The 27,312-nt window shown below is 68.9% G+C and overlaps 4 protein-coding genes across 10 annotated transcripts; 1 reads left to right on the forward strand and 3 right to left on the reverse strand.

Moving 5' to 3' along the window:
• Nucleotides 1–527: 527 nt before the first annotated feature.
• LOC131590883 (nucleoplasmin-like protein NO29) lies at nucleotides 528–2,215 on the reverse strand. 2 transcript variants are annotated; one of them, XR_009280217.1, is made up of 2 exons: nucleotides 2,023–2,215; nucleotides 528–1,835 (listed from the first exon to the last, which is right to left on the reverse strand). XR_009280217.1 is itself a non-coding variant. In XM_058861254.1 (2 exons), the coding sequence occupies exons 1-2, from the start codon at nucleotides 2,128–2,130 to the stop codon at nucleotides 1,583–1,585; spliced, it is 240 nt and encodes a 79-aa protein (XP_058717237.1). In that variant the 5' UTR covers nucleotides 2,131–2,215; the 3' UTR covers nucleotides 528–1,582. The 2 variants fall into 2 exon arrangements, 1 of the variants encoding a protein (XP_058717237.1); XM_058861254.1 differs by having other exon boundaries at nucleotides 528–1,714.
• A 392-nt stretch (nucleotides 2,216–2,607) lies between these two features.
• TESPA1 (thymocyte expressed, positive selection associated 1) lies at nucleotides 2,608–4,342 on the reverse strand. Its single transcript, XM_058861136.1, has 3 exons — nucleotides 4,204–4,342; nucleotides 3,388–3,568; nucleotides 2,608–3,137 (listed from the first exon to the last, which is right to left on the reverse strand). The coding sequence occupies exons 1-3, from the start codon at nucleotides 4,237–4,239 to the stop codon at nucleotides 2,608–2,610; spliced, it is 747 nt and encodes a 248-aa protein (XP_058717119.1). The 5' UTR covers nucleotides 4,240–4,342.
• A 2,720-nt stretch (nucleotides 4,343–7,062) lies between these two features.
• PPP1R1A (protein phosphatase 1 regulatory inhibitor subunit 1A) lies at nucleotides 7,063–14,139 on the forward strand. Of its 3 annotated transcripts, none has more exons than XM_058861356.1 (7): nucleotides 7,063–7,333; nucleotides 10,874–10,912; nucleotides 11,043–11,107; nucleotides 12,026–12,182; nucleotides 12,272–12,337; nucleotides 12,428–12,547; nucleotides 13,846–14,139. In XM_058861356.1, the coding sequence occupies exons 1-6, from the start codon at nucleotides 7,253–7,255 to the stop codon at nucleotides 12,545–12,547; spliced, it is 528 nt and encodes a 175-aa protein (XP_058717339.1). In that variant the 5' UTR covers nucleotides 7,063–7,252; the 3' UTR covers nucleotides 13,846–14,139. The 3 variants fall into 3 exon arrangements, with proteins under 3 accessions (XP_058717339.1, XP_058717337.1, XP_058717336.1); XM_058861354.1 differs by having other exon boundaries at nucleotides 7,065–7,333; nucleotides 12,272–12,347; nucleotides 12,408–12,547; XM_058861353.1 differs by having other exon boundaries at nucleotides 7,066–7,333; nucleotides 12,272–12,397; nucleotides 12,457–12,547.
• A 2,142-nt stretch (nucleotides 14,140–16,281) lies between these two features.
• On the reverse strand, nucleotides 16,282–27,312 carry PDE1B (phosphodiesterase 1B). Of its 4 annotated transcripts, XM_058861264.1 has the most exons (14): nucleotides 27,187–27,312; nucleotides 24,061–24,174; nucleotides 23,192–23,377; nucleotides 22,119–22,193; nucleotides 21,390–21,507; nucleotides 19,946–20,086; nucleotides 18,993–19,093; nucleotides 18,592–18,717; nucleotides 17,879–17,980; nucleotides 17,668–17,788; nucleotides 17,512–17,593; nucleotides 17,292–17,418; nucleotides 17,069–17,205; nucleotides 16,667–16,888 (listed from the first exon to the last, which is right to left on the reverse strand). In XM_058861264.1, the coding sequence occupies exons 1-14, from the start codon at nucleotides 27,306–27,308 to the stop codon at nucleotides 16,797–16,799; spliced, it is 1,644 nt and encodes a 547-aa protein (XP_058717247.1). In that variant the 5' UTR covers nucleotides 27,309–27,312; the 3' UTR covers nucleotides 16,667–16,796. The 4 variants fall into 4 exon arrangements, with proteins under 4 accessions (XP_058717245.1, XP_058717246.1, XP_058717244.1 ...); XM_058861262.1 differs by lacking the exons at nucleotides 22,119–22,193; nucleotides 23,192–23,377; nucleotides 24,061–24,174; nucleotides 27,187–27,312 and having other exon boundaries at nucleotides 16,282–16,888; nucleotides 17,069–17,788; nucleotides 21,390–21,558; XM_058861263.1 differs by lacking the exons at nucleotides 22,119–22,193; nucleotides 23,192–23,377; nucleotides 24,061–24,174; nucleotides 27,187–27,312 and having other exon boundaries at nucleotides 16,282–16,888; nucleotides 17,069–17,418; nucleotides 17,512–17,980; nucleotides 21,390–21,558.

The following is a 27,312-nucleotide window of genomic DNA, read 5'->3' on the forward strand; positions in this document are numbered from 1 at the left end:
CCCCCACTCCTTCCCTGCCCCCCCAGCAGCTCCCGCTCCCCGTGGGAAGCGGCTCCCACGGCTTGGCCGCTTCCTTCCCTTCGGCTGCCGAGCCGAGGGATGAATCCTGGGTGTTTTCCATCATCCCAGCGCCCGAGGGAGGATTTGTGCCACCCTCCTGCCTGTTCCTGGTGCTTCCGAGCGTCCCGTTCATTCCCGGTGGGAAAAGGAGGGTGAGGAGAGCCCAGCCGTGCCCCGGGCAGGGATTTGGGGCAGCCAGATCCGGGAGGCAGAGCCAGAGTCCCCCAGGAGGGAATTGGAATCCTGGATCAGGGAGTTAATCCCCAAACGGCCTCTCGGGGAGGGAGGAACACAAGAGGAACCTCTTTGTGCTATTTTCTTCCCCATCCCACCCGATGAATTCATCCCAAATGGTCCCAAAATCCCCCCAAAATCCCTCCCGGGAAGCACCGCGAGCTCCGAGGTGTCCGTGGAATGTGCTGAGCCCGGCTCTGCCCCACCCAGGGGTGCCCACAGCAAATCCCGGCTTTATTTCTGGGATGGGAACGGGGAACCGGGATGGGGATGGCACCGGGGGGTCCCCGCCAGGTTTGGGGTCCCACACACCCCCAGGTTCAGGGGGGAATCCTGGAGGAGCCGGATCCATCCCGGGATGGGACCGTCCTCTCCCACCCCCGGGTTTTGGGATGCAGCCCCCGGTGCCGGAGGGGCCGCGGGGATAATCCCGGATCATCCCGCCCTGGCTGCTCTCCACGGGGAAGCCCCGGGGCTGTTGATCCACCGGGACTTCCCTTTCCCAGGAATTGCAGCGCCCTGGGCCGGTGCCACCGGGGGGTCCCGGTGAGCGGCCAGGATGGGGACAGCGACAGCCCGGGGACAAAGGGACCGTGGTCTCTCCTTCCCGGGGTCTTGGGGCTCCTTCCCGGGGTCTTGGGGCTCCTTCCCGGGGCCTGGAGATCCTTCCTGGGTTTTGGGGCTCCTTACAGGGTTCTGGAGCTCCTTCCCGGGGCTCTGGGGCTCCTTCCCGGGGTTCTGGAGCTCCTTCCCGGGGTCTTTGGGCTCCTTCCCGGGGTCTTTGGGCTCCTTCCCGGGGTCCTGGGACCCCTCCCAGCAGCTCCAGGCACGGACACAGCCACCGTCATCCCTTTGGGGACTTTATTGTGTCCCCACCCCCCCCTCAGTGTGACCGACGTGGCCAAAGTGCGAGTGCCACCCCCGAGGGCTGGGGACACGTCCCCGCTGCAGGTCCCGAGCCACGGGGCTGGGTGGGACGAGCCAAAAATGGGGCAAAATCCTGAGTGTGGAGGTTTTCCTGTGCCGAACACACACACGTGTCACACGCGTGTCCCAAACGTCCGTGGGGACACCCGGCCGAGGCTCCACGTCCTCCTGAGGCGGCCTCAGGTCACCCGCGGGGGGCGGAGGGGCCGGGCCGGGGGTCCCGGGGGTCTCGGGGGTCCCGGGGGTCCCGGGGGTGGGAGCGGATCCTCCCCGGAGGAGCCCGAGGGACGCGGAGCCCGCAGGGGGGGACACGGAGGGGACGCACCGGGCAGCCCCTGCCCCCCCCCAGGAGCCCCCAAATTCACTCCTTGGGGTCCTGGAAGGACCTGGAAGGACCTGGAAGGACCTGGAAGGAAGGATGGGGGGAGCGGGCGGCTTCCTCTGGGGCATCATCATCATCATCTTCATCATCATCCTCCTCCTCGCTCAGCGCCTGCCGGGGGTGGGGGGGTGGGTGCGGGGCTGAGCGTGTCCCGGTGCGGTGACCAAGCCGTGTCACCTCCCCCGCGTGTCCCTCGTGTCCCCACGCGTGACCCGGCCCGGTCTGTGCGTGTCTGGAGGGGGAGGGGGGGGCTGGATGTGACCCGGCTCCCCCCGGGCCCGGCTCCGCCCGAGGCTCTGAATCATTTAAACCTTAAAAGCCTGGGAAGCTCCGGGGACATTTCCCGCTCCAGCTCCTTCCCCGAGCCAGCCGGGGGGAGCCTTCATCATCATCATCCTCCTCCTCCTCCTCCTCCTCACCTCCTCCTCCTCCTCCTCCTCCTCCTTCAGCTCCAAGGACTCCGCCGCTCCTCGGGGGGCGAGGGGACCCTCTCGGGGGGGTGCCCCCCACCCTGGGCACGGTGACATCGCCCCCCGGGGTCCGGCCGGGGGTCCCTCGTGTCCACCTGAGCCCCCCCGGGTCCTTCCTGAGCCCCCCCGAGTCCTTCCTGAGCCCCCCGGTCATTCCTGAGCCCCTCCGAATCCTTCCTGAGCCCCCCAGGTCATTCCCGAGCCCCCCAGGTCATTCCCGAGCCCCCCGGGTCATTCCCGAGCCCTCCCGAATCCTTCCTGAGCCCCCCAGGTCATTCCCGAGCCCCCCGAGTCCTTCCTGAGCCCCCCGGGTCCTTCCTGAGCCCCCCCGAATCCTTCCTGAGCCCCCCGAGTCCTTCCCGAACCCCCGGGGTCATTCCCGAGCCCCCCGAGTCCTTCCTGAGCCCCCCAGGTCCTTCCTGAGCCCCCCCGGGTCCTTCCTGAGCCCCCCGGTCATTCCTGAGCCCCCCCAGGTCATTCCCGAGCCCCCCGAGTCCTTCCCGAACCCCCGGGGTCATTCCCGAGCCCCCCAGGTCATTCCTGAGCCCCCCAGGCCCTTCCTGAGCCCCCCGGGTCCTTCCTGAGCCCCCCCGAATCCTTCCTGAGCACCCCCGAATCCTTCCTGAGCCTCCCGAGTCCTTCCCGAGCCCCCCAGGTCATTCTCGAGCCCCCCCAGGCCCTTCCTGAGCCCCCCCAGGTTATTCCCGAGCCCCCCAGGTCATTCCCGAGCCCCCCGAGTCCTTCCCGAACCCCCGGGGTCATTCCCGAGCCCCCCAGGTCATTCCTGAGCCCCCCAGGTCCTTCCTGAGCCCCCCGAGTCCTTCCCGAGCCCCCCCCGGACCGAGGGTCGCCCCCCGGGCCCCCCGAGGGATGTCCCCTTTCCCCCCCCCGTGGTGTCACAGCGAGGACACCGCGCGCTCCAGGCGCTCCCCGGGGGCTGTCGGGGATGTCGCGATAGGGCCGGGGGGGCCCCGTGCGCTGCGGGGGGGTCCCCGACAGGCGGGAGCAGAGGCGGGAGGAGGCGTCGGCCGTGGCAGGAAGGGCCCGGAGCTGCTGGAAGCGACCTGGGGGTGACACGGGGGGGTCACGGGGGGAGGAGGGGGCTCAGGGGGGGGAACCCCCAGCTCCCGCCAGGGGAAACTGAGGCACGGGAGCTATTTCCCACCCTCCAACATGAGCAGCAGGTGCCTCCCCCCCCCCCCATCTGGGCAATCCCCCAATTCCCTCCTGGGGAAACTGAGGCACGGGGGTGTTTCCCGTCCCTCCGGGGGGGCCGGGGACAGTGGGGACAGAGGGGACAGGGGTGACACGCACTGGCCAGCGCCAGGCCGGGCTCCTCCATCTCCCGGCGCCGCAGCTGCGCCCGCAGGAACAGCCCCAGGTCGATGCCGCTGGCCCGGGACGGGGCCGAGAAGAAGCGGGGGGGGACCCGGGACGCGACCCCCGGGTCGCTCCCCACGAAGCCGAGGCTGTGCAGGATCTCCTCGGGGTCCGGCTGGAACCGGGACAGACACACGGACAGGCTGCGGGAGGGGACAGACACCGCCTCAGCCCCGCGGGGACACCGGGGGACACCGGGGGGACACCGGGGGGACATCGAAGGGACGTCGAGGGGACATCGAGGGGACACCGGGGGGATATCGAAGGGACGTCGAGGGGACATCGGGGGGACATCGGGGGGACATCGAGGGGACACCGGGGGGACATCGAAGGGACGTCGAGGGGACATCGAGGGGACACCGGGGGGATATCGAAGGGACGTCGAGGGGACATCGGGGGGACATCGGGGGGACATCGAAGGGACACCGGGGGGACATCGAGGGGACACTGAAGGGACATCGATGGGACACCGGGGGGACATCGAGCCACTGCCTGGAGTTGGAGGGGACACTGGAGGGGACATAAGGGGACATCGGAGGGGACATGAAGGGACACTGCAGGGGACACTGCAGGGGACACTGAAGGGGACATGAGGGGACACGAGGGGACACTGCAGGGGACACCGGAGGCCGCGCTGTCCCCAGGGCTCAGGAGCCGGTCCCTCTACGTGGGGAGGGGACACTGGCAGCAGGACACATGGGGACATCTCGGGAGTGGCATCAGCGCAGGGTGACAGGGGACAGCACTCACCTCACGGCCACCGAGGTGCCACCCCTGGCCCCACATCCATTCTGACGGGTCCCCAAGGAGCTGGAATTCCCAGGAGCTGGATCCTCCAGGATCTGGGATCTTCAGAATCCTGATCCTCCAGGATCTGGGATCCCCAGGAGCTGGATCCCCAGGATCTGGGATCTCCAGGAGTGGGACACCCCAGGATCTGGGATCCCCAGGAGCTGGATCCCCCAGAATCTGGGATCTCCAGGAGCTGGAATCTCCAGGAGCTGGATCCCCAGGATCTGGGATCTCCAGGAGTGGGACACCCCAGGATCTGGATCTCCAGGATCTGGGATCTCCAGGAGCTGGGATCCCCCAGGATCTGGATCCCCAGAATCTGGATCCCCCAGAATCTGGATCTCCAGAATCTGGATCCCCAGGATCTGGATCCCCCAGGATCTGGATCCCCAGGATCTGGATCCCCCAGGATCTGGGATCCCCCAGGGTTTGTGTCCCCAGGGCCAGGTCCCAGAAGTGACAGTGACCGGGAGCTCCGGGCGCTGCCCCCGCCGGGATCCCGTCAAAAAAGGCAAGGAAGCTCCGGGCCGGGAGCGCCGCGCCCGCTCCGCCGGGATATTTTTAGCCCGGGAGTGTTTGTGGATAAAGCCCCGAATTAAGCGTTCCCTCAGCCAGGCCCGGGCGGGGGGGCCGGGAACCGGGAAGGACGCGAAAAACCCCGGGAAGAACGGGAAAAACCCCGGGAAGAATGGGAATATCCCCGGGAAGGACGGGAAAACCTCCGGGAAGAACGGGAATATCCCCGGGAAGGACGGGAAAACACCCGGGAAGGACGGGAACACCCCCGGGAAGAACGGGAATATCCCCCGGGAAGGACAGGAAAACCTCCGGGAAGAACGGGAATATCCCCGGGAAGGACGGGAATATCCCCGGGAAGGACGGGAATATCCCCCGGGAAGGACGGGAAAACCTCCGGGAAGGACGGAAAAAGCCCCGGGAAGGACGGGAATATCCCCGGGAAGATGGACAGATCCCTTGGGAGGGATGGACACGTCCCCGGGAAGGGATGGACACGTCCCTGGACAGATCCCTCCGGCCTCGCCCCTCTCTGGCCGCGCTGCGGGGTCACATCCCGCACACGGCTGTCCCCAAGAATGTCCCCAAGGATGTCCCCAAGGATGTCCCCAAGGATGTCCCCAGAGATGTCCCCAGGGATGTCCCCTGGCCGAGGGACTCGCAACGCCACCGGGCCCTGGATATTGAAATTCCCTGCGGGCCGCCGGGGGGGCTCCCAGCTCCCCCCTCAATCCCATTCCCACCCCACCATTCCCTCGGGAAGCGCGGGGGGGCTGCGGGGGGAGCCTCGGGGAGGGGGGCACGGCTGGGGGTCTCAGTCCCCCGTGGATTTTGGGGGGGGTCCAGCTGCTTTCCCCACCCCCCCTCTCAGAGATGAGGACCACTCCTCCCCCAGAGCCCCCCAGCACTTTTATCCCGGCACTTTCGGGATGCCCGACCCCCCCCTCCCAGCACCGGGACACCGGGACCCCCCTCCCGGGACCCCCGGAGGTGGCGGGGGGCGCAGCGGGGGCTCGGCGGGGCTCGGGAGGCCCCCCCAGGCCCCCCCCCCAAGGCCTGACCTACTTAGCGGATTCCTGCCGGCAGATCCCGGCTCCATGAATAAGTGATGGGACACGCACTCGTGGCTGCGGCGGGGGGGGGACACCCGGGCCTGCGACCCCCTCCCCCGGCCCTGAGACCCCCTCCCCCGGCCCTGCGACCCCCACCCCCGGCCCTGAGACCACCGCCGGCCCTGAGACCCCCTCCTCATTCCAGCAAACCCCCCCCGGACCTGCGACCCCCCCCAAATCCCCGAGGATGTCACTTATGTCACTTCGGGGGGCCGTGGGGGGTGTGGGGGACACAGCACAGCCAGAGGTTGGGGACAGCCCCACCCCCCAAGATCAATATTCCATTTTTAGGGGGTTTTGGGGGGTCCAGGCGCTGCTGGGACAGTCCCCAAGGGCTGGCGGGGTCCCCTTGTCCCCGAGGCTGGGGGGGTCCTGTCCCTGTCCCTGTCCCTGTCCCTGTCCCTGTCCCTGTCCCTGTCCCTGTCCCTGTCCCTGTCCCTGTCCCTGTCCTTGTCCCTGTCCCTGTCCCCGTGTCTGTCCCTGTCCCTCTGTCCCCGCATCCTGGCTCTGTCCACACGTCTGTCCCTGGGGCCTGCAGTCCATCCTTGTGTCTGTTTGTCTGTCCCCGTGTCCCAGGGTCCATCCGCGTGTCTGTCCCCGTGTCCGTCCCCGTGTCCCCGTGTCTGTCCTCATGTCCCAGCTCAGTGAGTCCATCTCTGTGTCCCTCTGTCTGTCCCGGGCTCTGTCCCACCCTCACGACTCTGTCCGTGTGTCCCTCCCTGTGTCCGTGTGTCCCTCCCTGGTGTCCGTGTGTCCCATCCCCGTGTCCGTGTGTCCCTCCCCGTGTCCGTGTGTCCATCCCGGGTGTCCCAAGCCCTGTCCCCGTGTCCCAGGGTCCATCCCCGTGTCCGTGTGTCCCTCCCCGGTGTCCCAAGCCCTGTCCCCGTGTCCGTGTGTCCCATCCCCGTGTCCGTGTGTCCCTCCCCGTGTCCGTGTGTCCCATCCCCGTGTCCGTGTGTCCATCCCCGGTGTCCGTGTGTCCCATCCCCGTGTCCATGTGTCCCATCCCCGGTGTCTGTGTGTCCCACCCCCGGTGTCCGTGTGTCCCTCCCCGTGTCCGTGTGTCCATCCCCGGTGTCTGTGTGTCCGTCCCCCGTGTCCGTGTGTCCCTCCCCGTGTCCGTGTGTCCCTCCCCGGTGTCCGTGTGTCCCATCCCCGTGTCCGTGTGTCCCTCCCCGGTGTCCCAAGCCCTGTCCCCGTGTCCGTGTGTCTGTCCCCCGTGTCCGTGTGTCTGTCCCCCGTGTCCCGCCGTCCCCTCCTCGCGCGGCTCCGTGGGCGGGGCGGGGTTTGTGGGCGTGGCCAGCGCGGGGCGTGGCCGGGGCGTGGCCGGGGCGTGGCCGCTCGGAGCCGCCGGAGCCGCCGGAGCCGCCGCGCCCGCGATGGAGCCCAACAGCCCCCGCAAGATCCAGTTCACGGTCCCGCTGCTGGAGCCGCACCTGGACCCGGAGGCGGCCGAGCAGGTGCGGGGACACCGCGGGGACACCGCGGGGACACCGCGGGGACACCGGGGGGGCCGCGGGGATGCGCGGAGGAGCGAGCCGGGGGGGGCTCCGGGGGGCTGCGGGCACGGCCCGGGCGGGGGGCACCGAGCGCTGGGGCCGGGGGTGAGGCCGGGGGACAGCGGGGACAGCGGGGAGCAGCCCCCAGGTCCCGGAGACCCCCGCGCGGAGCGGCCCCCGCTGTCCCCGGAGCCCCGCGGGGCGGAGGGTGACACTGCCAGGGCCATGTGCCGGCTCTGCGCGACGCCACCGGGGCCACCCCGGGACCCCCCGGCCCCTCCAGCCCCTGCTCCCCTCGGAGCCGGTCCCAGAACAGCCCCGGGCACGGGGTGACCCCGCGCGGGGACACGGCCGGGGACCCCCGGGCACCCCGAGCCCCTCCGGCCACCTCCGCGCCCCCAGCCCTGGGGGCTGCAGGGGACACGGGGGGTCTGGGGGGACCCCTCGGCCCCACCACGGACCCGCGGGGGCTTCAGGAGGATGAGGAGGAGGAAGCGGGGGGTCCCTCCGTGTCCCCCCAGCTGGGGGTCCTGGGGGTGGGGGGTCAGGACCCCCCCGGTGCCAGCGGGGCGGGGGCGAGTGTGGCGCTGTCACTGAACGTGGCCACCTGGGGCCACCACCCGGCTCGGTGGGGGCAGCGCGGGGTCCCCGGGAGGGAGAGGGAGAGTTGGGGGTCCCCGGGAGGGAGAGGGAGAGTTGGGGGTCCCCAGGAGGGAGAGGGAGAGTTGGGGGGTCCCCAGGAGGGAGAGGGAGAACGGGGGGGGCTGCAGGAGCCCCCCAGCAGCCAGCAAAGGGCACGGCCCAGTCCCCATCACAGCCGGGCCCGGGGGGCTCGGGCACTGCCCTGCTCCCCTGCCCTGCCTCAGTTTCCCCTCCCGGAGGGTCTCACCCAGCGCCTCTCAAGGCCCTGAGCTGGGGGTGACACCGGTGACACTGCCGATGTCCCCTCCCCGCTCCTCTTTTTGGGGGGTCCCTGGCTGCGCTCCCCTCTCAGCCCTGGGGGGCTCGGCCGTGTCACCCCCTCTGCGGGTGGCACCGCGGTGTCCCCGTGTCCTGCAGGGGGGTCCCCGAATCTCTCCAGCCCCACCCTCCTCAAGGACTTTGTCCCCACCGTCCCCCCCGTGTCCCCCGCAGGTCCTGCAGCTCCCTGAACCCCCCATCTCTGCTGAGCCCCCCCCGTTTGCCCCCCACCCACCCCGGGTGCCCCCCGTGAGTGCCAGGCCTGGCCCAGGGCTTTGTCCTGCGCCTCTTCCCGGTGTCCCCAAGTCCCCCCGAGCGCGTCCCCGAGGCCTCGGGGACCATCCCGGGGCGGGGGGGGCGGTTCGGCTCCGTGGTACCGAACCGAACCGGACCCCTCCCGCTCCCCCCGGAGCCCCCGGCCCGCTCGGAGCTCCCGGCCCCGATCCCGGCCCGGTCCCGGCCCGGTCCCGGATCGCGCCGCTCTCCCTTAATCGATGCTGGAGATTGATCTAAAACTAGCGGCGGGAGCAGAGCGCGGCCGAGCGGGAGGGAGGCAGGGAGGGAGGGATGGAGGGATGGGGGAGGGAGGGAGGAGGGAGGGAAGGAGCCGGGGGGGGGAAGGACCAGCGCATCCCCTCCCCGGAGCATCACCGGGATCCCCCCGCCCGCCCGGCGCGCCCCCCCGGTCCGGAGCGGGAATTGGGGAGGGGGGTTCGGGGGGGGTTCGGCTCCACCTGGGTGACCTTGAAACAGGTGGCAGCGGTGTCGCCTCCCCATCCCCCGCCCCGGGGGTCGCGCCGGGGGGGTGGGGAGTGGGCTCGGCCTCGCTCCCCCCCCACCCGGAGGGGCTGGAGCGTCCCGGGGGGGGGCTGCGGCTTCCTGGGGTCCCCCCGGGGGCTGCGGGGCCGGACCGGGCCCGGGGGGGGGACCCCAAATCCATCCCGGGGGGACCGGGGAGAGGGTGGGGGGCGGTGGACCCCCAGCCCAAAGTTTGGGGGGGTGTGGGGGTGTGGGGGCTCGTCCGTGGGGTCCTCGTCGGGGTCGGGGCGATTCCCGGCGATTCCCGGTTCCCCCCCTAATCTCCGTTTAAAATCCAGATCGCGTTTCCATGGCAACGGGGCCGGCACGGGAGGATGCGCCGGGGGCTCGGGGGGGTGGGCAGGGGGCCGGGGGAGGTGCGGAGGGGCGGGGGGGCGGCGGGGGAGGGGGCGGGGGCGCTCCCGGCCGCTCTCCCGCCTGATTAGCATCTCATCAGCATCTCATTAGGCAGCCCGCCTCATTAGGGAATCCCTCGCTGGGAATTCGGGGGTTTTTTTTTTCGGAGGCGCTCAGTTACTGGGTCAGCGGGGAAAGGGGGCGCGGGGTCACCCGCTGTCGCCACCGCCACCTCCTCTGTCGCCACCGCCACCTCCTCTGTCGCCACCGCCACCGCCGGCCCCACCGCGGCCACTCGGCCCCCACAGATCCCCCCCCCAAAAAAAAAACCGGGGCCGGAGCAGCTGGAGGTGACCTTGGGCAAGGACAGAGGAAGGGCAGGGCCCCGCCGGTGTCCCCGTGTCGCTGTCCCCGTGTCGCTGTCCCCGTGTCGCTGTCCCCGTTGTCGCTGTCCCCAAGCGTTTCCCGCCGCCGCCTATAACGGGAAGGCCACGCGCGTCCGGTCACGGCCACCCCGGGCACGGCGACACCGCGGGCTCGGTGCCAGGGGGGGCTCGGGGGGGGGTCGGGACACGGCCCGGGGGGGTCCCCAAATCTCTGCCGTGTGTTTGTCCCCCCCCCCCCTCCCCACCCCAGATCGGAGGCGTCGGCCGACCCCCGCCAACCCTCGTCCTGAGCAGCGACCCAATCGTCCCCAGGGTGGGTGCGGGGGGGTCCCCGCGTCACCCCGGGGGCACCGGGGACCCCTCCCCAAAATTCCCGGGGGACCCCACACTTGATAAGGATACCCCCCCCTCCCCCCAACGGGGCCAGGGACCCCCCCCATTGTCCGGAGGGGTCTCACCCCATGCTCGGGGACCCCTTAATGACACTCAGGGACCCCCACATGACACTCAGGGACCCCCTAATGACACTCAGAGACCCCCTAATGACACTCAGGGACCCCCCCATGCTCAGGGACCCCCTAAATGACACTCAGGGACCCCTTAATGACACTCAGGGACCCCCCACGTGCTTAAAGACCCCCTAAAAATGCTCAAGGACCCTCCCACATGCTCGGGAACCCCCTCCCCGATGCTCAGGGACCCCCTAAATGACACTCAGGGACCCCTAAATGACACTCAGAGACCCCTAAATGACACTCAGGGACCCCCTAAATGACCCTCAGGGACCCCCCCCATGCTCAGGACCCCCACGCACGGGGGGGTGGGACCCCAATCCCCGTGACGATGAGGGGGGGAGAGTGGTGGCACTGTCCCCATGACACCCCCAGGGGACAGAGACCCCCCCGGAGGGCCCGGATTGACCTCGGGGGGCGCAGGACGAGCCCCCCCACCCCACTGCCACCCCCCCTGCTGACCTCCTGTCCCCTCTCTGTCCCCCCAGAGATCGACGAGGACCGGCTGCCCCAACCCCCTGCTGAAGGTTTGTGCTCCGGGGGGGGCTGCGGGGGACCCCCGGGGGGACATCGGGGACCCCCCGGGGGGACATCGGGGACCCCCCCCCAGACCGGGAGACCCCCCCCGCCCCGCCCTGACCCGCGCTGTCCCCACAGTCCGGCCTGGCCATGTCCCCCCGGCAGAGGAAGAAGGTTCCCCCGCAGCACCCCCACCATGAAAGGTACTTGGGGGGGACATGGGGGGACACTGGGGACACTCAGGGGACATGAGGGGACACTGAGGGACACTGGGGGACACTGAGGGGACACTGGGGACACGGGGGGGACATGAGGGGACACGGGGGGACACGGGGAGGGGACACTGGGGGGCATGAGGGGGCAATGAACGGACATGGGAGGACATGAGGGGACACCGGGGACACTGAGGGGACACTGGGGGACACGGGGAAACAGGGGGGGACACAGGGAGGGGACACTGGGGGGACACTGGGGATACAGGGGGACACTGAGGGGACACGGGCAGGGGACACCGGGGGACACTGAGGGGACACTGGGGGACACGGGGAAACAGGGGGGGACACAGGGAGGGGACCTGGGGGGACACTGGGGATACAGGGGGACACTGAGGGACACGGGCAGGGGACACCGGGGGACACTGAGGGGACCACTGGGGGACACGGGGAAACACGGGGGGACACAGGGAGGGGACACTGGGGGACACTGGGGAGACGGGGGGGACATGAGGGGACACTGAGGGGACACTGGGGGACATGAAAGGACACTGGGGGGACACGGAGGGACATGGGGGGGACACTGGGGAACACGGGGGAACACTGAGGGACACGGGGAGGGACACTGGGGGACACTGAGGCGACACTGGGGGACATGAAAAGGACACTGAGGGGACACTGGGGACACGGGGGGACACTGAGGGGACACAAGGAGGGGGACACAAAGAGGGGACACCCCCTCCCAGCACCGCGGTCCGGAGGCCCACCACCCCCCCCCTTGTCCCCATCCCCGGCCTGGCAATCGCCACCTCGGGGCCACCCGAGGCCGCGGTGTCGCCGGGAGCGTGGGGACGGTCCCCAGGGTCCCCAGGGTCGCCAGGGTCGCCAGCGGCGCTCGCTGCCCGGCAGAGCTGCAGATGATGGTGGAGCATCACCTGTGCAAGCAGGCGCAGGGGGAGGCGACAACGACGACGAGGTGGTGGCGGCCACCGCCCGCTGCCACGCGGTGACACCGAGCACCGCCACAGCCCCGGCGGCTCCTGCCCGCTGGCCCAGGGCGGCCACCGTGAGTCCCCGGGGGGACGACCGGGGGTGGGGGGGGGACAGGGGGTGACAGGGACCTGAGGTCACCCCCCCGTGCTGTGACACCCGCAGGGACCCCCGGGGATGGGACCCCCTCAGGCCGGGACCCCCCGAGCCGGGACCCCCGGGGCCGGGACACCCCGAGACGGGACCCCCCGGGACCGGGACCCCCCCGAGACGGGACCCCCGGGACCGGGACCCCCGAGACGGACCCCCGGGGCCGGGACCCCCCGAGACGGGACCCCCGGGGCCGGGACCCCCCCGAGACGGGACCCCCGGGGCCGCGCGGGCGCAGCCGGGACGAGGACGGGACCCCATATAGAGCCTGGGGACAGCGAGGGCCAGTAGGTATGGCCTGGGGACACTGGGGACACTGGGGACACTGGGGACACTGGGGGGACACTGGGGGGACTGGGGGAACATTGGGGGGACATTGGGGACACTGGGGACACTGGGGACACTGGGGACACTGGGGGGACATTGGGGAGACATTGGGGACTCTGGGGAGACATTGGGGAGACATTGGGGACTCTGGGGACACTGGGGACACTGGGGGACACTGGGGGGACACTGGGGGGACACTGGGGACACTGGGGACACTGGGGGGACATTGGGGAGACATTGGGGACACTGGGGGGACACTGGGGGGACACTGGGGACACTGGGGGGGACATTGGGGACACTGGGGAGACACTGGGGACACTGGGGACACTGGGGGGACACTGGGGGGACACTGGGGACACTGGGGACTCTGGGGGGACACTGGGGAGACATTGGGGACACTGGGGGGACACTGGGGACACTGGGGGACACTGGGGGGGACACTGGGGGGACACTGGGGACACTGGGGACTCTGGGGGGACACTGGGGGACACTGGGGACTCTGGGGGGACACTGGGGAGACATTGGGGACACTGGGGAGACATTGGGGAGACATTGGGGACTCTGGGACACTGGGGGAGGACACTGGGGACACTGGGGGGACACTGGGGGGACACTGGGGACACTGGGGACACTGGGGGGACATTGGGGAGACATTGGGGACACTGGGGGGGACACTGGGGGGACACTGGGGACACTGGGGGGACATTGGGACACTGGGGAGACACTGGGGACACTGGGGACACTGGGGGGACACTGGGGGGACACTGGGGACACTGGGGACTCTGGGGGACACTGGGGAGACATTGGGGACACTGGGGGGACACTGGGGACACTGGGGACACTGGGGGGACACTGGGGGGACACTGGGGACACTGGGGACTCTTGGGGGACACTGGGGACACTGGGGACTCTGGGGGGACACTGGGGAGACATTGGGGACACTGGGGACACTGAGGGGACACTGCAGACATTGGGGACACTGGGGACACTGGGGGGACACTGGAGACATTGGGGACACTGGGGACACTGGGGGGGACATTGGGGACAGCAGGCTGGGACACCCGGGTGGCACTGGGACACTGGACTGGGACATGAGATGTCCCCGGGATGTCCCCGTGATGTCCCCGGGATGTCCCAGCGATGTCCCCAGGATGTCCCCAGGATGTCCCCAGGCCACTGGACAATGCCAGGGGCAGGGTGGCCTCTCTGGGCCGGGGGCTGTCCCCTCCCCGCTGTCCCCAGCGCTGTCCCCTTGTCCCCAGGTGTGGCCGCGGGACCCGGACGCCAGCGGAGATTTTTTTATTCCATTTTCTAAGATTTTGGGGCTGCCCAGAATTATTTTGGGGTTTTGGTTTTGTTTTTTTTTTTGTTTTTTTACTGCCACGGGCAGGTCCCCACCCGGGGGGGGGTCTGGGGACAACGCCAGGGCTGTCCCCTCCCCCTGGGGACCTCAGGGCAGGTGACACTGGGGACACGGAGCAGACCCCCCCCCCCAAAATCCTCACTGCCACCCTCGGGTCACCTGGACACGCGGACACGGGGAGGGGACACGGGGAGGGGACACGGGGAGGGGACAGGGACACGCGTGTGCACACGGACACGGGGGGGGGGGCGTGGGGACCCCCCCTCAGCCGGAATTAAAGGGATCCTTTCCCCCCCCGCCTCCTCCTTGGGCCGCGCCGGGGTGGGGAGGGGGGTGGGGTCCCCTCTTTGGGGGTCTGGGGGGGCTCCAGGACCCCCTTTGGGTACCGGGGGGGGGCTCCAGGACCCCCTTTGGGTGCCGGGGGGGGCTCCAGGACCCCCCTTTGGGTGCCGGGGGGGGCTCCAGGACCCCCTTTGGGTACCGGGGGGGGCTCCAGGACCCCCTTTGGGTACCGGGGGGGGGCTCCAGGACCCCCTCTGGGTGCCGCGGGGGGCTCCAGGACCCCTTTTGGGTACCGGGGGGGGGCTCCAGGACCCCCTTTGGGTGCCGGGGGTCGCCCCCATGCCCAGGTTTAGACCCCTTTGGGTCCCTCCCCCCTCCCCCCCAGTGCCCGGAGCGTGGCCGTGGTGGCGGCGGCGTTTATTAATTAACTCATTAATTAATTAATTGCTCGTTAGCGGCGGCGAGGGGGGGACACATGCGGGGGGAGGGGGAGGAGCTCTGCCAGCGGTGACCGAGGGGGGGGACACGGAGGGGACACGGGGGGGACACGGAGGGGACACGGAGGGGACACGGGGGGGACACGGAGGGGACACGGGGGGGACACGGAGGGGACACGGGGGGGACACGGGGGGGACACGGGGGGCTGGGGGGGGTCACGGAGCCGGGGCTGGAGCCGGAGGGGCCGGAGCGGGAAGGGGGGTCCGGGGCATTCCCGAACATTCCTGAGCATTCCCGAACATTCCTGGGGTCCGGGGCATTCCCGGGATGCCGGAGGATGCTGGAGGATCCAAGATCCCGGAGGATCCCCGAGGCGCGAGGGATCCAGGATGTCGGGAAGCTCCGGGAACGGCGGATCCGGGATCCCGGGAAATTCCCGAGGATGGATCCGGGATCCCGGGAAATTCCCCAAACTGGATCCCGGGAAATTCCCCAAACTGGATCCGGGATATTCCCAAAACTGGATCCGGGAAATTCCCCAAACTGGATCCGGGATATTCCCAAGGCTGGATCCGGGATCCCAGGATATTCCCAAAGCTGGATCCGGGATCCCGGGAAATTCCCGAGGCTGGATCTGGGATCCCGGGAAATTCCCCAAACTGGATCCGGGATCCCGGGATATTCCCGAGGATGGATCCGGGATCCCGGGATATTCCCGAGGCCGGATCCGGGATCCCGGGATATTCCCGAGGCCGGATCCGGGATCCCGGGATATTCCCGAGGCCGGATCCGGGGCTCTGGAGGGTGTCCAAGGCTCGCCGGATCCTGGCGGATTCCCGAGGCTGGAGGGATCCGGGATGCCGTGGGAAGCTCCCGGAGGATTCCCGGAACACCCCCGGGGTTGGGATCCTGCGGGATTCCCGAGGCTGGAGGGATCCGGGATGCTCCGGGATCAGCGCGGGGGGGTCCCCAAGGCACGCGGGGGCCGGAGGGTGCCCCAAACATTCCGGGATTCCCGAGGGTCCCCAAACATTCCGGGATTCCCGAGGGTCCCCAAACATTCCGGGATTCCCGAGGGTCCCCAAACATTCCGGGATTCCCGAGGGTCCCCCAAACATCCCGGGATTCCCGAGGGTGCCCCAAACATCCCGGGATTCCCGAGGGTGCCCAAACATCCCGGGATTCCCGAGGGTGCCCAAACATCCCGGGATTCCCGAGGGTTCCCAAACATCCCGGGATTCCCGAGGGTGCCCCAAACATCCCGGGATTCCCGAGGGTTCCCAAACATCCCGGGATTCCCGAGGGTCCCCAAACATTCCGGGATTCCCGAGGGTTCTCCAAACATCCCGGGATTCCCGAGGCTCCCTGGAGCCGGGATGTTGGAGCATTCCCGAGCATTCCCGAACATTCCCGGGATGTCGCAGGAATGCGGGGACATTCCAGGGACCCCGGAGGGACATCCCTGTCCCTGTCCCTGTCCCTGTCCCTGTCCCTGTCCCTGTCCCTGTCCCATCCCTGTCCCTGTCCTTGTCCCCTCCCTGTCCTTGTCCCATCCCTGTCCCTGTCCCTGTCCCTGTCCCCTCCCTGTCTCTGTCCCCTCCCTGTCTCTGTCCCCTCCCTGTCCCCTCCCTGTCGCTGTCCCGGGTTGGGGACAGGTCCCAGGGTCACCCTCCCGGTGTCACCAGCCAGGCTCGGCGGGCGCAGAGGGGTTGGCGGTGGCCCTGGCGGTGACCGCGGGTCCCTCCGGGCTGTCCCCAGCGCCACCAGCCCCGGCCCGGCCCCTCCCGAGCGGGGCTGGAAAAGCGTTTTATAAAAATCCCGAAGGACGGAGCCCGGCGGGGGGGCCGGGGGTGGCAGTGAGGGACCGGCGACAGCGGGGACATCCCGGGGGGGCTCCTGGCACAGAGGTGACACCGATCCTGGCACGGGGAGGGGGTGGCACCGATCCCAGCCCGGCCCCGGGGGGCTCCAGCCCTGCGGATGGTGCTGAACTCGATGGCATCGAAGACTTTGGACGAGACGCTGTCACTCTGCCGGACCTGCGGGGAGGGAGGGGACGGTGACATCCGCGTCCCCTCCTCCCTTCCCGGTGTCCCCACCCCTCCCGCGCCCACCTCGCTCCTCCCGCTGCTATTCCACGTCCCCGTTCTCCCTGTGCGCGCCGGGGGCCGCGGGCTCCTCGCACGGCGACAGCTCATCGATGGACGCCTGGTTGGTGATGCCTGCCGGGGACACGGGACGGGGGTCACCGGCGACACCCCAAAACCTGAGGCCACCCTCCCCCTTGAGCTCCTGCCACCTCCCCCGCTTGGGGACGCCGCGACAGAGCCGGCCCCGAGCGGGTCCGGGTGGTCCCCAGCCCCTCCTCGGTGGCCGCGGTGGCCGCGGTGGCCCTGTCCTACCGCTGGCCGCCCTCTCCTTCCACTTCTGCTTGTTCTCCTGGATGTGCTTGGTCCAGGTGGAGCGGAACCCGGCCAGGTCGGCTTTGATGTCCCCCAGCTCCAGGTGCTCATCCAGGGACGGCTGCCGCCACTGCGAGCTGGGGGACAGCGGCGACAGCTGGCAGCGGGCCAGGGCCACCGCGGCCACCGCGGGGCTCGGAGCGCGGGGACAGGGACCCCCCACCTGGGCTGCTGGGGGGTCGCGGGGTTGCCCTTGGCCTTGGAGCCGTCCTCGGCCAGGGGCGTCACCAACTTCTCGGCCACGTCGGTGAGCACCGAGAACGTGGGCTCCACGATGAAGTCGATGAACCCTGGGGACGGGAGGGGACACGGCGAGGCTGGCGACACGGCGGGGACACGGCGGGGACGCGCCACAGGGGACGGGGACCTCCCCCCGCACTCACCGATCTGCGACTGGGCCACCAGCGTGGAGGTGCGGTCGCAGAGGGGCGAGAAGGGCAGCCCCAGCTCGGCCTCCTTGTCCCCCTGGCAAGGCAAGGGACAGGCGTGGTGTCCCCAAGGGGTGTCCCCCGAGCCCCCCCGGCCCGGCCCGGCCCTACCTGCCGGAAGAACTCCTCCATGAGCGCCTTGGTCCAGCGGCTGTGAACCGCCCACTGCTTGGTGGGGTGGCTGATGTCGGCCGCGTGCAGCAGCAGCGACAGCACCTTGGACTTGTCCAGCCTGGGGGACAAACACGGATTGTCCCCAAAGCCACCCACGACGCGTCCATCCGTCCCCTCCTGACTCCTCCCCACCGCGACCCCCGCCCACCTCTCCAGCTGCTGCAGCGCCGTCTTCATGGACTTGACCTGCTGGAAGTGGCAGGACATGTCCGTGGCCAGGACCATGTCGATGACCAGAGCCCGCAGCTCCCTGAGGGGTGGGGACACGGCGTCAGCGACAGGGTGGGGACAGCGCGGGGACAGCGGGGGGACAGTGCGGGGACAGCGAGGGGACAGAGAGGAGACAGCGAGGGGACAGTGAGGGGAGAGTGCGGGGAAAGTGAGGGGAGAGTGAGGGGACAGGGCGGAGACAGGGCGGGGGATAACGAGGGGACAGCGGGGGGACAGAGAGGGGACAGAGAGGGGACAGCAGGGGGACAGAGAGGGGACAGTGAGGGGACAGTGAGGGGAGAGTGCGGGGAAAGTGAGGGGAGAGTGAGGGGACAGGGCGGAGACAGGGCGGGGATAACGAGGGGACAGCGGGGGGACAGAGAGGGGACAGAGAGGGGACAGCAGGGGGACAGAGAGGGGACAGCGAGGGGACAGTGCGGGGAAAGTGAGGGGATAGCGTGGGGACAGCGAGGGGACACGGCGGGGACACCGCGGGGACAGCGAGAGGACACCGCGGGGACAGCGAGAGGACACCGCGGGGACAGCACGGGGACACCGCGGGGACACCGCGGGGACAGCACGGGGACACCGCGGGGACACCGCGGGGACAGCACGGGGACACCGCGGGGACACCGCGGGGACAGAGCTTACGCGAACTCGTCCTTGGTGAGGTTGACGAAGATGTTGAGCTCCTCGTCCTGCATCAGGCGGAACACGGCGCTGATGTGGTGGTTCTCCAGCACCGAGCGGTCGTTGTACAGGATGGCGGTGTCCGACCTGGGGACACGGTGACACGGGGGACGCTGGGCGCGCCGGGGGTGGCCCCGGGGGGTGGCACGGCCCGGTCCCGGCTGTGCTGGTGGCGCTGGGTGTCCCCAAGAGGTCGCCACGGGCATGGCCGGGCTGGGCAGGTGACCCCAGGTGTGGGCGGGGTGACCCGCGGTGTCACCAGGAGAGGTTTGCAGCCCTGCGTGGGACACGCTGTGCCACCCGTGCCACCCGTGCCGTGTCCCCGTGTCCCCACACGTGTCCCCGTGTCCCCGCGCCCTCACTTGGTCTGGATGTGGAAGCTGTTGGTTGTCCCCGTGTGCTCGAAGTCGTGGATGGCGGCGGCGAAGACGATGGCCAGGAGCTCGATCTCGGACAGGCAATGCTGGGGACAGGGATGGGGACAGGGACAGGGACAGGGACAGGGACAGGGACAGGGACAGGGACAGGGATGGGGACAGGGAGAGGGACAGGGACAGGGACAGGGACAGGGATGGGACAGGGACAGGGATGGGACAGGGACAGGGATGGGGACAGGGATGGGACAGGGACAGGGACAGGGACGGGGACAAGGACAGGGATGGGGACAGGGATGGGGACAGGGATGGGACAGGGACAGGACAGGGATGGGGACAGGGACAGGACAGGGACAGGGACAGGGACAGGGACAGGGACAGGGATGGGGACAGGGACAGGGACGGGGACAAGGACAGGGACACGCACCGGGTGTGCCGTGACAGCCACGTGGGGACAGCGGGCAGCACGTGCAGCAGGTGCCACCATCGGGGCCAGCTGTCCCCCTGTCCCTGTGTCCCTCTGTCTGTCCCCATGTCCCCTATCTGTCCTCATGTCCCCTGTCTGTCCCCCTGTCCCTGTGTCCCTCTGTCTGTCCCCATGTCCCCTATCTGTCCTCATGTCCCCTGTCTGTCCCCCTGTCCCTGTGTCTGTCCCCGTGTCCCTCTGTCTGTCCCCATGTCCCCATGTCCCTCTGTCTGTCCCCGTGTCCCCTGTCTGTCCCCGTGTCCCCGTGTCCCTCTGTCTGTCCCCGTGTCCCCTGTCTGTCCCCATGTCCCCTGTCTGTCCCCGTGTCCCCTGTCTGTCCCCGTGTCCCCGTGTCCCCTGTCTGTCCCCGTGTCCCTCTGTCTGTCCCCGTGTCCCTCTGTCTGTCCCCGTGTCCCCATGTCCCCTGTCTGTCCCCGTGTCCCCATGTCCCCTGTCTGTCCCCGTGTCCCCGTACCAGCATGCCGGTGCGCAGCAGGAAGCAGTGCACAGTCTGTGTGACATCGGCCGCGTGCACCTGGTTGTGGTACGGGTTCCGGAACTTTCCGTAGCCGGATTCCAGCGCCTCCAGCAGCGACGTCAGGAACGCGCCGGGAATCTGGGAATGGGACAAGGGGGAGGGGAGGGGGTGACAGACCCCGAGGGGGGCCGGGGGGGGGCTGGGAATGCTCCTGAAGGGGAGTTTGGGGGGTCCTGGGGGGTTTTGGGGGGGTCCTGAGGGGGTCTCGGGGCTCCTGGGGTGGAGTTTGGGGGTTTTGAAGGGGCTCGGGGTGCCTGGGGTGGAGTTTGGGGGGTGTTTGGGGATTTTGGGGGGTTTTTTGGGGGTGTTCTGGAGGATTCTGGATGTTGGTCACATCTTGAAGCGGCTGTTGAGGGTTCTGGGGTGGGATTTAGGGGATTTTGGGGTGATTTGGGATGATTTTGGGGGGATTTTGGGGGATTTTAGGGTGATTTGGGTGATTTTGGGGTCTCGGTCACACCTTGAAGCGGCTGTTGAGGGTTCTGGGGTGGGATTTGGGGGGATTTTGGATGGATTTTGGGGTGATTTTGGGGGATTTTGGGGTGATTTGGGTGATTTTGGGGTCTCAGTCACACCTTGAAGTGGCTGTTGAGGGTTCTGGGTTGGGATTTGGGGGATTTTGGGGTGATTTGGGGGGATTTGGGGTGATTTGGGATGATTTTGAGGTCTCAGTCGCACCTTGAATCGGCTGTTGAGGGTTCTGGGGTGGGATTTAGGTGATTTTGGGGTGATTTTGGATGGATTTTGGGGTGATTTGGGATGATTTTGAGGTCTCAGTCACACCTTGTTGAGGGTTCTGGGGTGGGATTTGGGGGATTTTGGGGTGATTTTGGGGGATTTTGGGGTGATTTGGGATGATTTTGAGGTCTCAGTCACACCTTGTTGAGGGTTCTGGGGTGGGATTTGGGGGATTTTGGGGTGATTTGGGGTGATTTTGGGGTCTCGGTCACACCTTGAAGCGGCTGTTGAGGGTTCTGGGGTGGGATTTGGGGGATTTTGGGGGATTTTGGGTGATTTTGGGGGTCTCGGTCACACCTTGAAGCGGCTGTTGAGGGTTCTGGGGTGGGATTTGGGGGATTTTGGGGGATTTTGGGTGATTTTGGGGTCTCGGTCACACCTTGAAGCGGCTGTTGAGGGTTCTGGGGTGGGATTTGGGGGGATTTTGGATGGATTTTGGGGTGATTTTGGGGGATTTTGGGGTGATTTGGGATGATTTTGGGGTCTCAGTCACACCTTGAAGCGGCTGTTGAGGGTTCTGGGGTGGGATTTGGGTGATTTTGGGGGGATTTTGGATGGATTTTGGGGTGATTTGGGATGATTTTGGGGGGATTTTGGATGGATTTTGGGGTGATTTGGGGTGATTTTGGGGTCTCAGTCACACCTTGAAGCGGCTGTTGAGGTTGTGGCGGGTGAAGAGCTCGAAGACCACGGTGCGCAGCGAGTGCTCCTCGGCCGCGCGGTGCAGCGAGAAAACATCGAAGCACCACTGGTCCAGCCCCCTGCGGGGACATTCCAGGGACAGCCGGGAATTCCAGGAACAGCCGGGAATTCCAGGGACAGCCGGGAATTCCAGGAACAGCCAGGAATTCCAGGAACAGCCGGGAATTCCAGGAACGGCCGGGAATTCCAGGAACAGCCAGGAATTCCAGGGACAGCCGGGAATTCCAGGGACAGCCGGGAATTCCAGGGACGGCCCGGGAATTCCAGGAAAAGCCGGGAATTCCAGGGACGGCCGGGAATTCCAGGAACGGCCGGGAATTCCAGGAACGGCCGGGAATTCCAGGGACAGCCGGGAATTCCAGCGATTCCCAGTGAAGTCCAGTAAAACCCCAGAAGTGAAGCCAGGGGTGCCCGGTGACTCCCGGGGGTTCCATCCAGGGATTTCCAGGGATTTCCAGGGATTTCCAGGGGTTTCCAGGGATTTCCAGGGGTTCCCGGGAATGTCCAGCCGTGCCCAGTGATGTCCAGTGAAGCCCAGAGTGTCCAGGGGGACCCAGAGATTCCCAGGGGTGCCCAAGCAGGGACAATTCCAGCCATTCCCAGTGACTCCCAGCCGTTCCCAGTGACTCCCAGTGACCCCCCCAGCAGCCCCCCGGGGTTTTTGGGGTGCCCCGGTACCTTCAGGCAGTTGAGGACGGAGGAGGAGTAGCTCGGCCCCACGGCCGTGTACATCCGGCGGAACATCCTGGGGGGGAGGCAGGGCTGGGGGGGCTGGGGACAGCCCTGGGGACACCTCTGGGGACACCCCCGGGGGATGGGGACAGCCCTGGGGGATGGGGACACCCCTGGGGACCCTCCAGGGGGCTGGGGACAGCCCTGGGGACACCCCTGGGGGATGGGGACACCCCTGGGGACCCTCCAGGGGGCTGGGGACAGCCCTGGGGACACCCCTGGGGGCTGGGGACACCCCTGGGGACCCCACTGGGGACTGGGAACACCCCTGAGGACACCCCTGGGGGATGGGGACACCCTTGGGGACCCCATTGGGGACTGGGGACACCCCTGGAGACCCTCCAGGGGGCTGGGGACACCCCTGGGGGATGGGGACACCCCCTGGGGGATGGGGACACCCCTGGGGACCCTCCTGGGGACACCCCTGGGGGACTGGGGACCCTCCTTGAGAACCGTTCTGGGGACTGGGGACACCCCTGGGGACCCTCCTGGGGGCTGGGGACACCCCTGAATTCTGGGGACACCCCTGAGAGCTGGGGACAGTCCCCTGGGTGTCGGTTCTGGGGACCCACCTGGGTTTTGGGGACCCAGCCATGCTCAGGTCACTCTCATGTCCCCCCGCCCCGAGCTCTGTCCCCACCGTGGCTGTCCCCTGTCCTTGGGGGGGTCCCCTGTCCCCATCCCTGTCCCTGTCCCCTGTCCCTGTCCCCCCATCCCTGTCCCCTGTCCCTGTCCCCGTCCCCCCATCCCTGTCCCCGTGTCCCTGTCCCATGTCCCCTGTCCCTGTCCCGTGTCCCTGTCCCTGTCCCCCCATCCCTGTCCCCGTGTCCCTGTCCCTGTCCCTGTCCCCCCATCCCTGTCCCCGTGTCCCTGTCCCTGTCCCCCCATCCCTGTCCCCGTGTCCCTGTCCCTGTCCCTGTCCCCCCCATCCCTGTCCCCGTCCCTGTCCCCTGTCCCCTGTCCCCTGTCGCTGTCCCCGTGTCCCTGTCGCTGTCCCCGTGTCCCTGTCACCTCTCCACGAAGATCCCGGCCTGCACGGCGTGCACGATGCTGCGGAATTTGGGTTTCTCCTCGGCCCGGCGGCCCTTGGCCCGCGCCTGCTGGGTGAAGGTGGCCGCCAGCCAGTCCCGCACCTCGGAGGGCACGGCCGCGTCCGAGCCCATGTCCCGCAGCTCGTCCTCCGTGTCCAGCACCTGCCTGAGGGGCACGGCCGCGCTCAGGACCCCCCCGGACCGCCCAGGGACCCCTCCCCGAAATGCCCCGGGAGCCCTGAACGTGCTCAGGGCGCCCCCCGCCCCACAAAGGGGTCAGGGGCTGTCCGGAGGGGTCTCGAAAAATGCTCGGGGGACCCCTTAATGACACTTGGGAACCCATTAATGACACTTGGGGACCCCAAAATGACACTTGGGGACCCCTTAATGACACTTGGGGACCCCTTAATGGCACTCAGGGACCCCTTAATGGCACTTGGGGACCCCTTAATGGCACTTAGGGACCCCTTAATGGCACTTAGGGACCCCTTAATGGCACTTAGGGACCCCTTAATGACACTCAGGGACCCCTTAATGACACTTAGGGACCCCCTCCATGCTGAGGGACCCATTAATGACACTTGGGGACCCCAAAATGACACTTAGGGACCCTTAAATGACACTCAGAGACCCCTTAATGGCACTTGGGGACCCCTTAATGACACTCAGGGACCCCCTCCATGCTGAGGGACCCATTAATGACACTCAGGGGCCCCCTACTCAGGGGCCCCCTAAATGACCCCCCGCTGTCCCCTCTCTGTCCCCCTGTTCTCCCCACCCTGTCCCCTCTCTGTCCCCACCCTGTCCCCTCTCTGTCCCCACCCTGTCCCCTCCCTGTCCCCTCCCCACCTGGTCTCATCGATGCACACAGCCTCGAGCAGCGAGGCCGCGTATTCCAAATTTCTCTTCAGCTCCTCCACGTTCAGCTCGCCCGAGTCCAGCTGCTTCAGCAGGAACCGCAGCCTGGGGCGGGGGGCGCGGGGGACCCCCGGGGGGGCACGGGGGGTTAGGGACCCTCGGGGACCCCCGGAGGGGCACGGGGGGGTTAGAGACCCTCGGGGACCCCCGGGGGGGCACGGGGGGGTTAGGGACCCTCGGGGACCCCCGGAGGGGCACGGGGGGGGTTAGGGACCCTCGGGGACCCCCAGGACAGACCCCCGGGGGGCACGGGGGGGTTAGAGACCCTCGGGGACCCCCAGGACAGACCCCCGGGGGACACGGGGGGGGTTAGAGACCCTCGGGGACCCCCAGGACAGACCCCCGGGGGGCACGGGGGGGTTAGAGACCCTCGGGGACCCCCGGAGGGGTTAGAGACCCTCGGGGATCCCCGGGGGGGCACGGGGGGGGTTAGGGACCCTCGGGGACCCCCGGGGGGGTTAGAGACCCGCGGGGACCCCCAGGACAGACCCCCGGGGGGGCACGGGGGGGGTTAGAGACCCTCGGGGACCCCCAGGACAGACCCCCGGGGGAGCACGGGGGGGGGTTAGGGACCCTCGGGGACCCCCGGAGGGGTTAGAGACCCGCGGGGACCCCCGGGACAGACCCCCGGGGGGGGACAGGGAGTTACAGACCCGCGGGGACCCTCGGGGGGCTTAGAGATCCTCGGGGACCCCCGGGACAGCCCCCAGATTGGGGACAGGGTGGCACCGACCCCCCCCCGGATAACGGGGACAGCCCCAGATTGGGGACAGGGTGGCACTGACCCCCCGGGTTGGGGACAGGGTGGCACTGACCCCCCGGGTTGGGGACAGGAGGTCACAGCCCCCCCAGGTTGGGGACAGGGTGGCACTGACCCCCCGGGTTGGGGACAGGGGGTCACAGGCAGGGGACAAGGAGGGGGGGGTTCCCATCTGGGCAGCGCCGCTCCCGCAGGGGTGGCACAGGTGGCACCGGTGGCACCGTGACGTGGGGTGGCACAGGTGGCACTGGCGACAAAGGATGGCACAGGTGGCCCTGGGTGGCCCTGGGTGGCCCTGGGGTGACAGCGAGGGGCTGCCACCCGGGCCGGTGACAGCGTGGGGACACGGGCCGCTGCCACCCGGCGGGTGACAAGGACACTCGTGTGGCCGCCCGCGGTCACCGGAGCCACGCGCTGGGGAGGGGCCACCACGTCCCCCGGTCACGGCGACAGTGACGGTGACAGCGAGGGGGGCCGGGGGGAGCGGGGGGGGGGGGGGGGGTGGCACAGACGTCACCAGCGCTGCTGTGACCTTGGAGAAGGCGATTGTCACCTTCCCGCGCCCGGCCACCCCCCGTGGGGACCCTCAGGGACCCCCGCCCTGGGGACAGCCACCCCCGGCCTTGGTGGCGCGGCCGCGGTGACACCCGTGGGGACAAAGGCCGGGGGTCGCGCCGGGTGTCACCCCCTGGTGGCACCGCCACGCCCCCCAAGTCCCCCGCCGCGGGGAAGCGACCCCAGGGCCACCCGGGGGTGACAGGGGGGGGTCTCAGGGACCCCCCGGGATTGTCATTGTCACCCGCGGCCGCTGCTGCCCCTCGGAGCTGCCACCAACCCCCCCGGAATGGGGGGGGTGGGGGGACACCGGGGTGGGGGGAGCGCCCCCACTTTGGGGACACGCGACCACCCACCTGTGGGAGCCACACGTGCGGGGACACGCGTGTGACACCCCCAGAGTGTCACCCCCCCCTCCCCAATTTGCACACGCGTGTGACACCCCCAGAGTGTCACCCCCCCCTCCCCAATTTGCACACGCGTGTGACCCCCCCCCCCACTCAGGTGTGTCACGCGCGGCCCAGGTGTGTCACACGCGTGACCCACACGTGTCCCCCGGGTCCCACACGTGTCCCCACGCGTGTCCCCACGCACGTGTCGCCCCCCTCGGCCGCCCCCGCCCCCCCGGGACCCCCCCCCCACGCTCCTCACGTGCCGCAGGTGGGCGCGGGGACACGTGAGCTCCCCACGACACAGGTGAGGGGGTGGCACCCCCCGGGAGCCCCCCCGGCGACAAGAGTTGGGGACACCCCGGGGCCCTCTGTCACCCCACGGGGACACCCAGGGGGAGGGGGACACCCCGCGGGGGGCAGGGGGACCCCCCCCCCCCCCCCCCCCCAAGTGTCCCCACCCCAAGGGGGGTAAAGGGGGGGAGCCAGGGGGGCAAGGGGGTCCCAAATGGAGCTTGGGGACACCTGGAGGGGACACCTGGAGGGGACACCTGGAAGGTCCCGGGGTCTTTCTTAGGGTGGGGGTGCGGGGGGGCTCTTGGAGGAGGATGGGGGTCCCCAAAATGGGGTGGGAGGGGTTTGTTGGGGTGGGATCCTCAGCTGGGGTCAGGGGTCCTGGTTTGGGGGTCCCAATTTGGGGTTTGGGGGTTCAGTTTGGGGTTTGGGGGTTCCAGTTTGGGGTTTGGGGGTCCCAGTTTGGGGTTTCAGGGTGCCGGTTTGGGGGTCCCGGTTTAGGGCTGAGGGGTCCCGGTTTGGGGGTCCCTGTTTGGGGTTTTGGGGTCCCAGTTTGGGGGTTCCAGTTTGGGGTGCGGGGGTCCCGGTTTGGGACTGAGGGGTCCTGGTTTGGGGGTCCCAGTTCGGGTCTCAGGGGTCCCGGTTTCTCGGTTCTGGTCTGGGGTTCGCGGGGTCCCAGTTTGGGACTGACGGGTCCCATTTTGGGGTTCGCGGGGTCCCAGTTTGGGACTGACGGGTCCCATTTTGGGGTTCGGGGGTCCCAGTTCGGGACTGACGGGTCCCATTTTGGGGTTCGGGGGTCCCAGTTCGGGACTGACGGGTCCCATTTTGGGGTTCGGGGGTCCCAGTTTGGGACTGACGGGTCCCATTTTGGGGTTCGAGGGCCCAGTTCGGGACTGACGGGTCCCATTTTGGGGTTCGGGGGTCCCAGTTCGGGACTGACGGGTCCCACTTTGGGCGTCCCGCTTTGGGCTTGGGGGGGGTCTCTCTCTTTGGGGGTCCCTCTTGGGGGGGTCAGGGTTGTGTCGGGGGGTCCCGCGGCCGGGGGGGGTCACTCACAGCGCCCGCAGCTTGACCCAGACCTTCCTGCCGGGCACGGCCTTGGTGTCCAGCGGGGACGGGCACCCTCCGGCCGCGTCCCGCTCCCGCTCCAGCCCCGGGAGGCTCCGCGGCGGCTCCATCGCC

The sequence above is a fragment of the Poecile atricapillus genome, chromosome 35 (assembly GCF_030490865.1).
Source record: "Poecile atricapillus isolate bPoeAtr1 chromosome 35, bPoeAtr1.hap1, whole genome shotgun sequence".
Taxonomy (NCBI): domain Eukaryota; kingdom Metazoa; phylum Chordata; class Aves; order Passeriformes; family Paridae; genus Poecile; species Poecile atricapillus.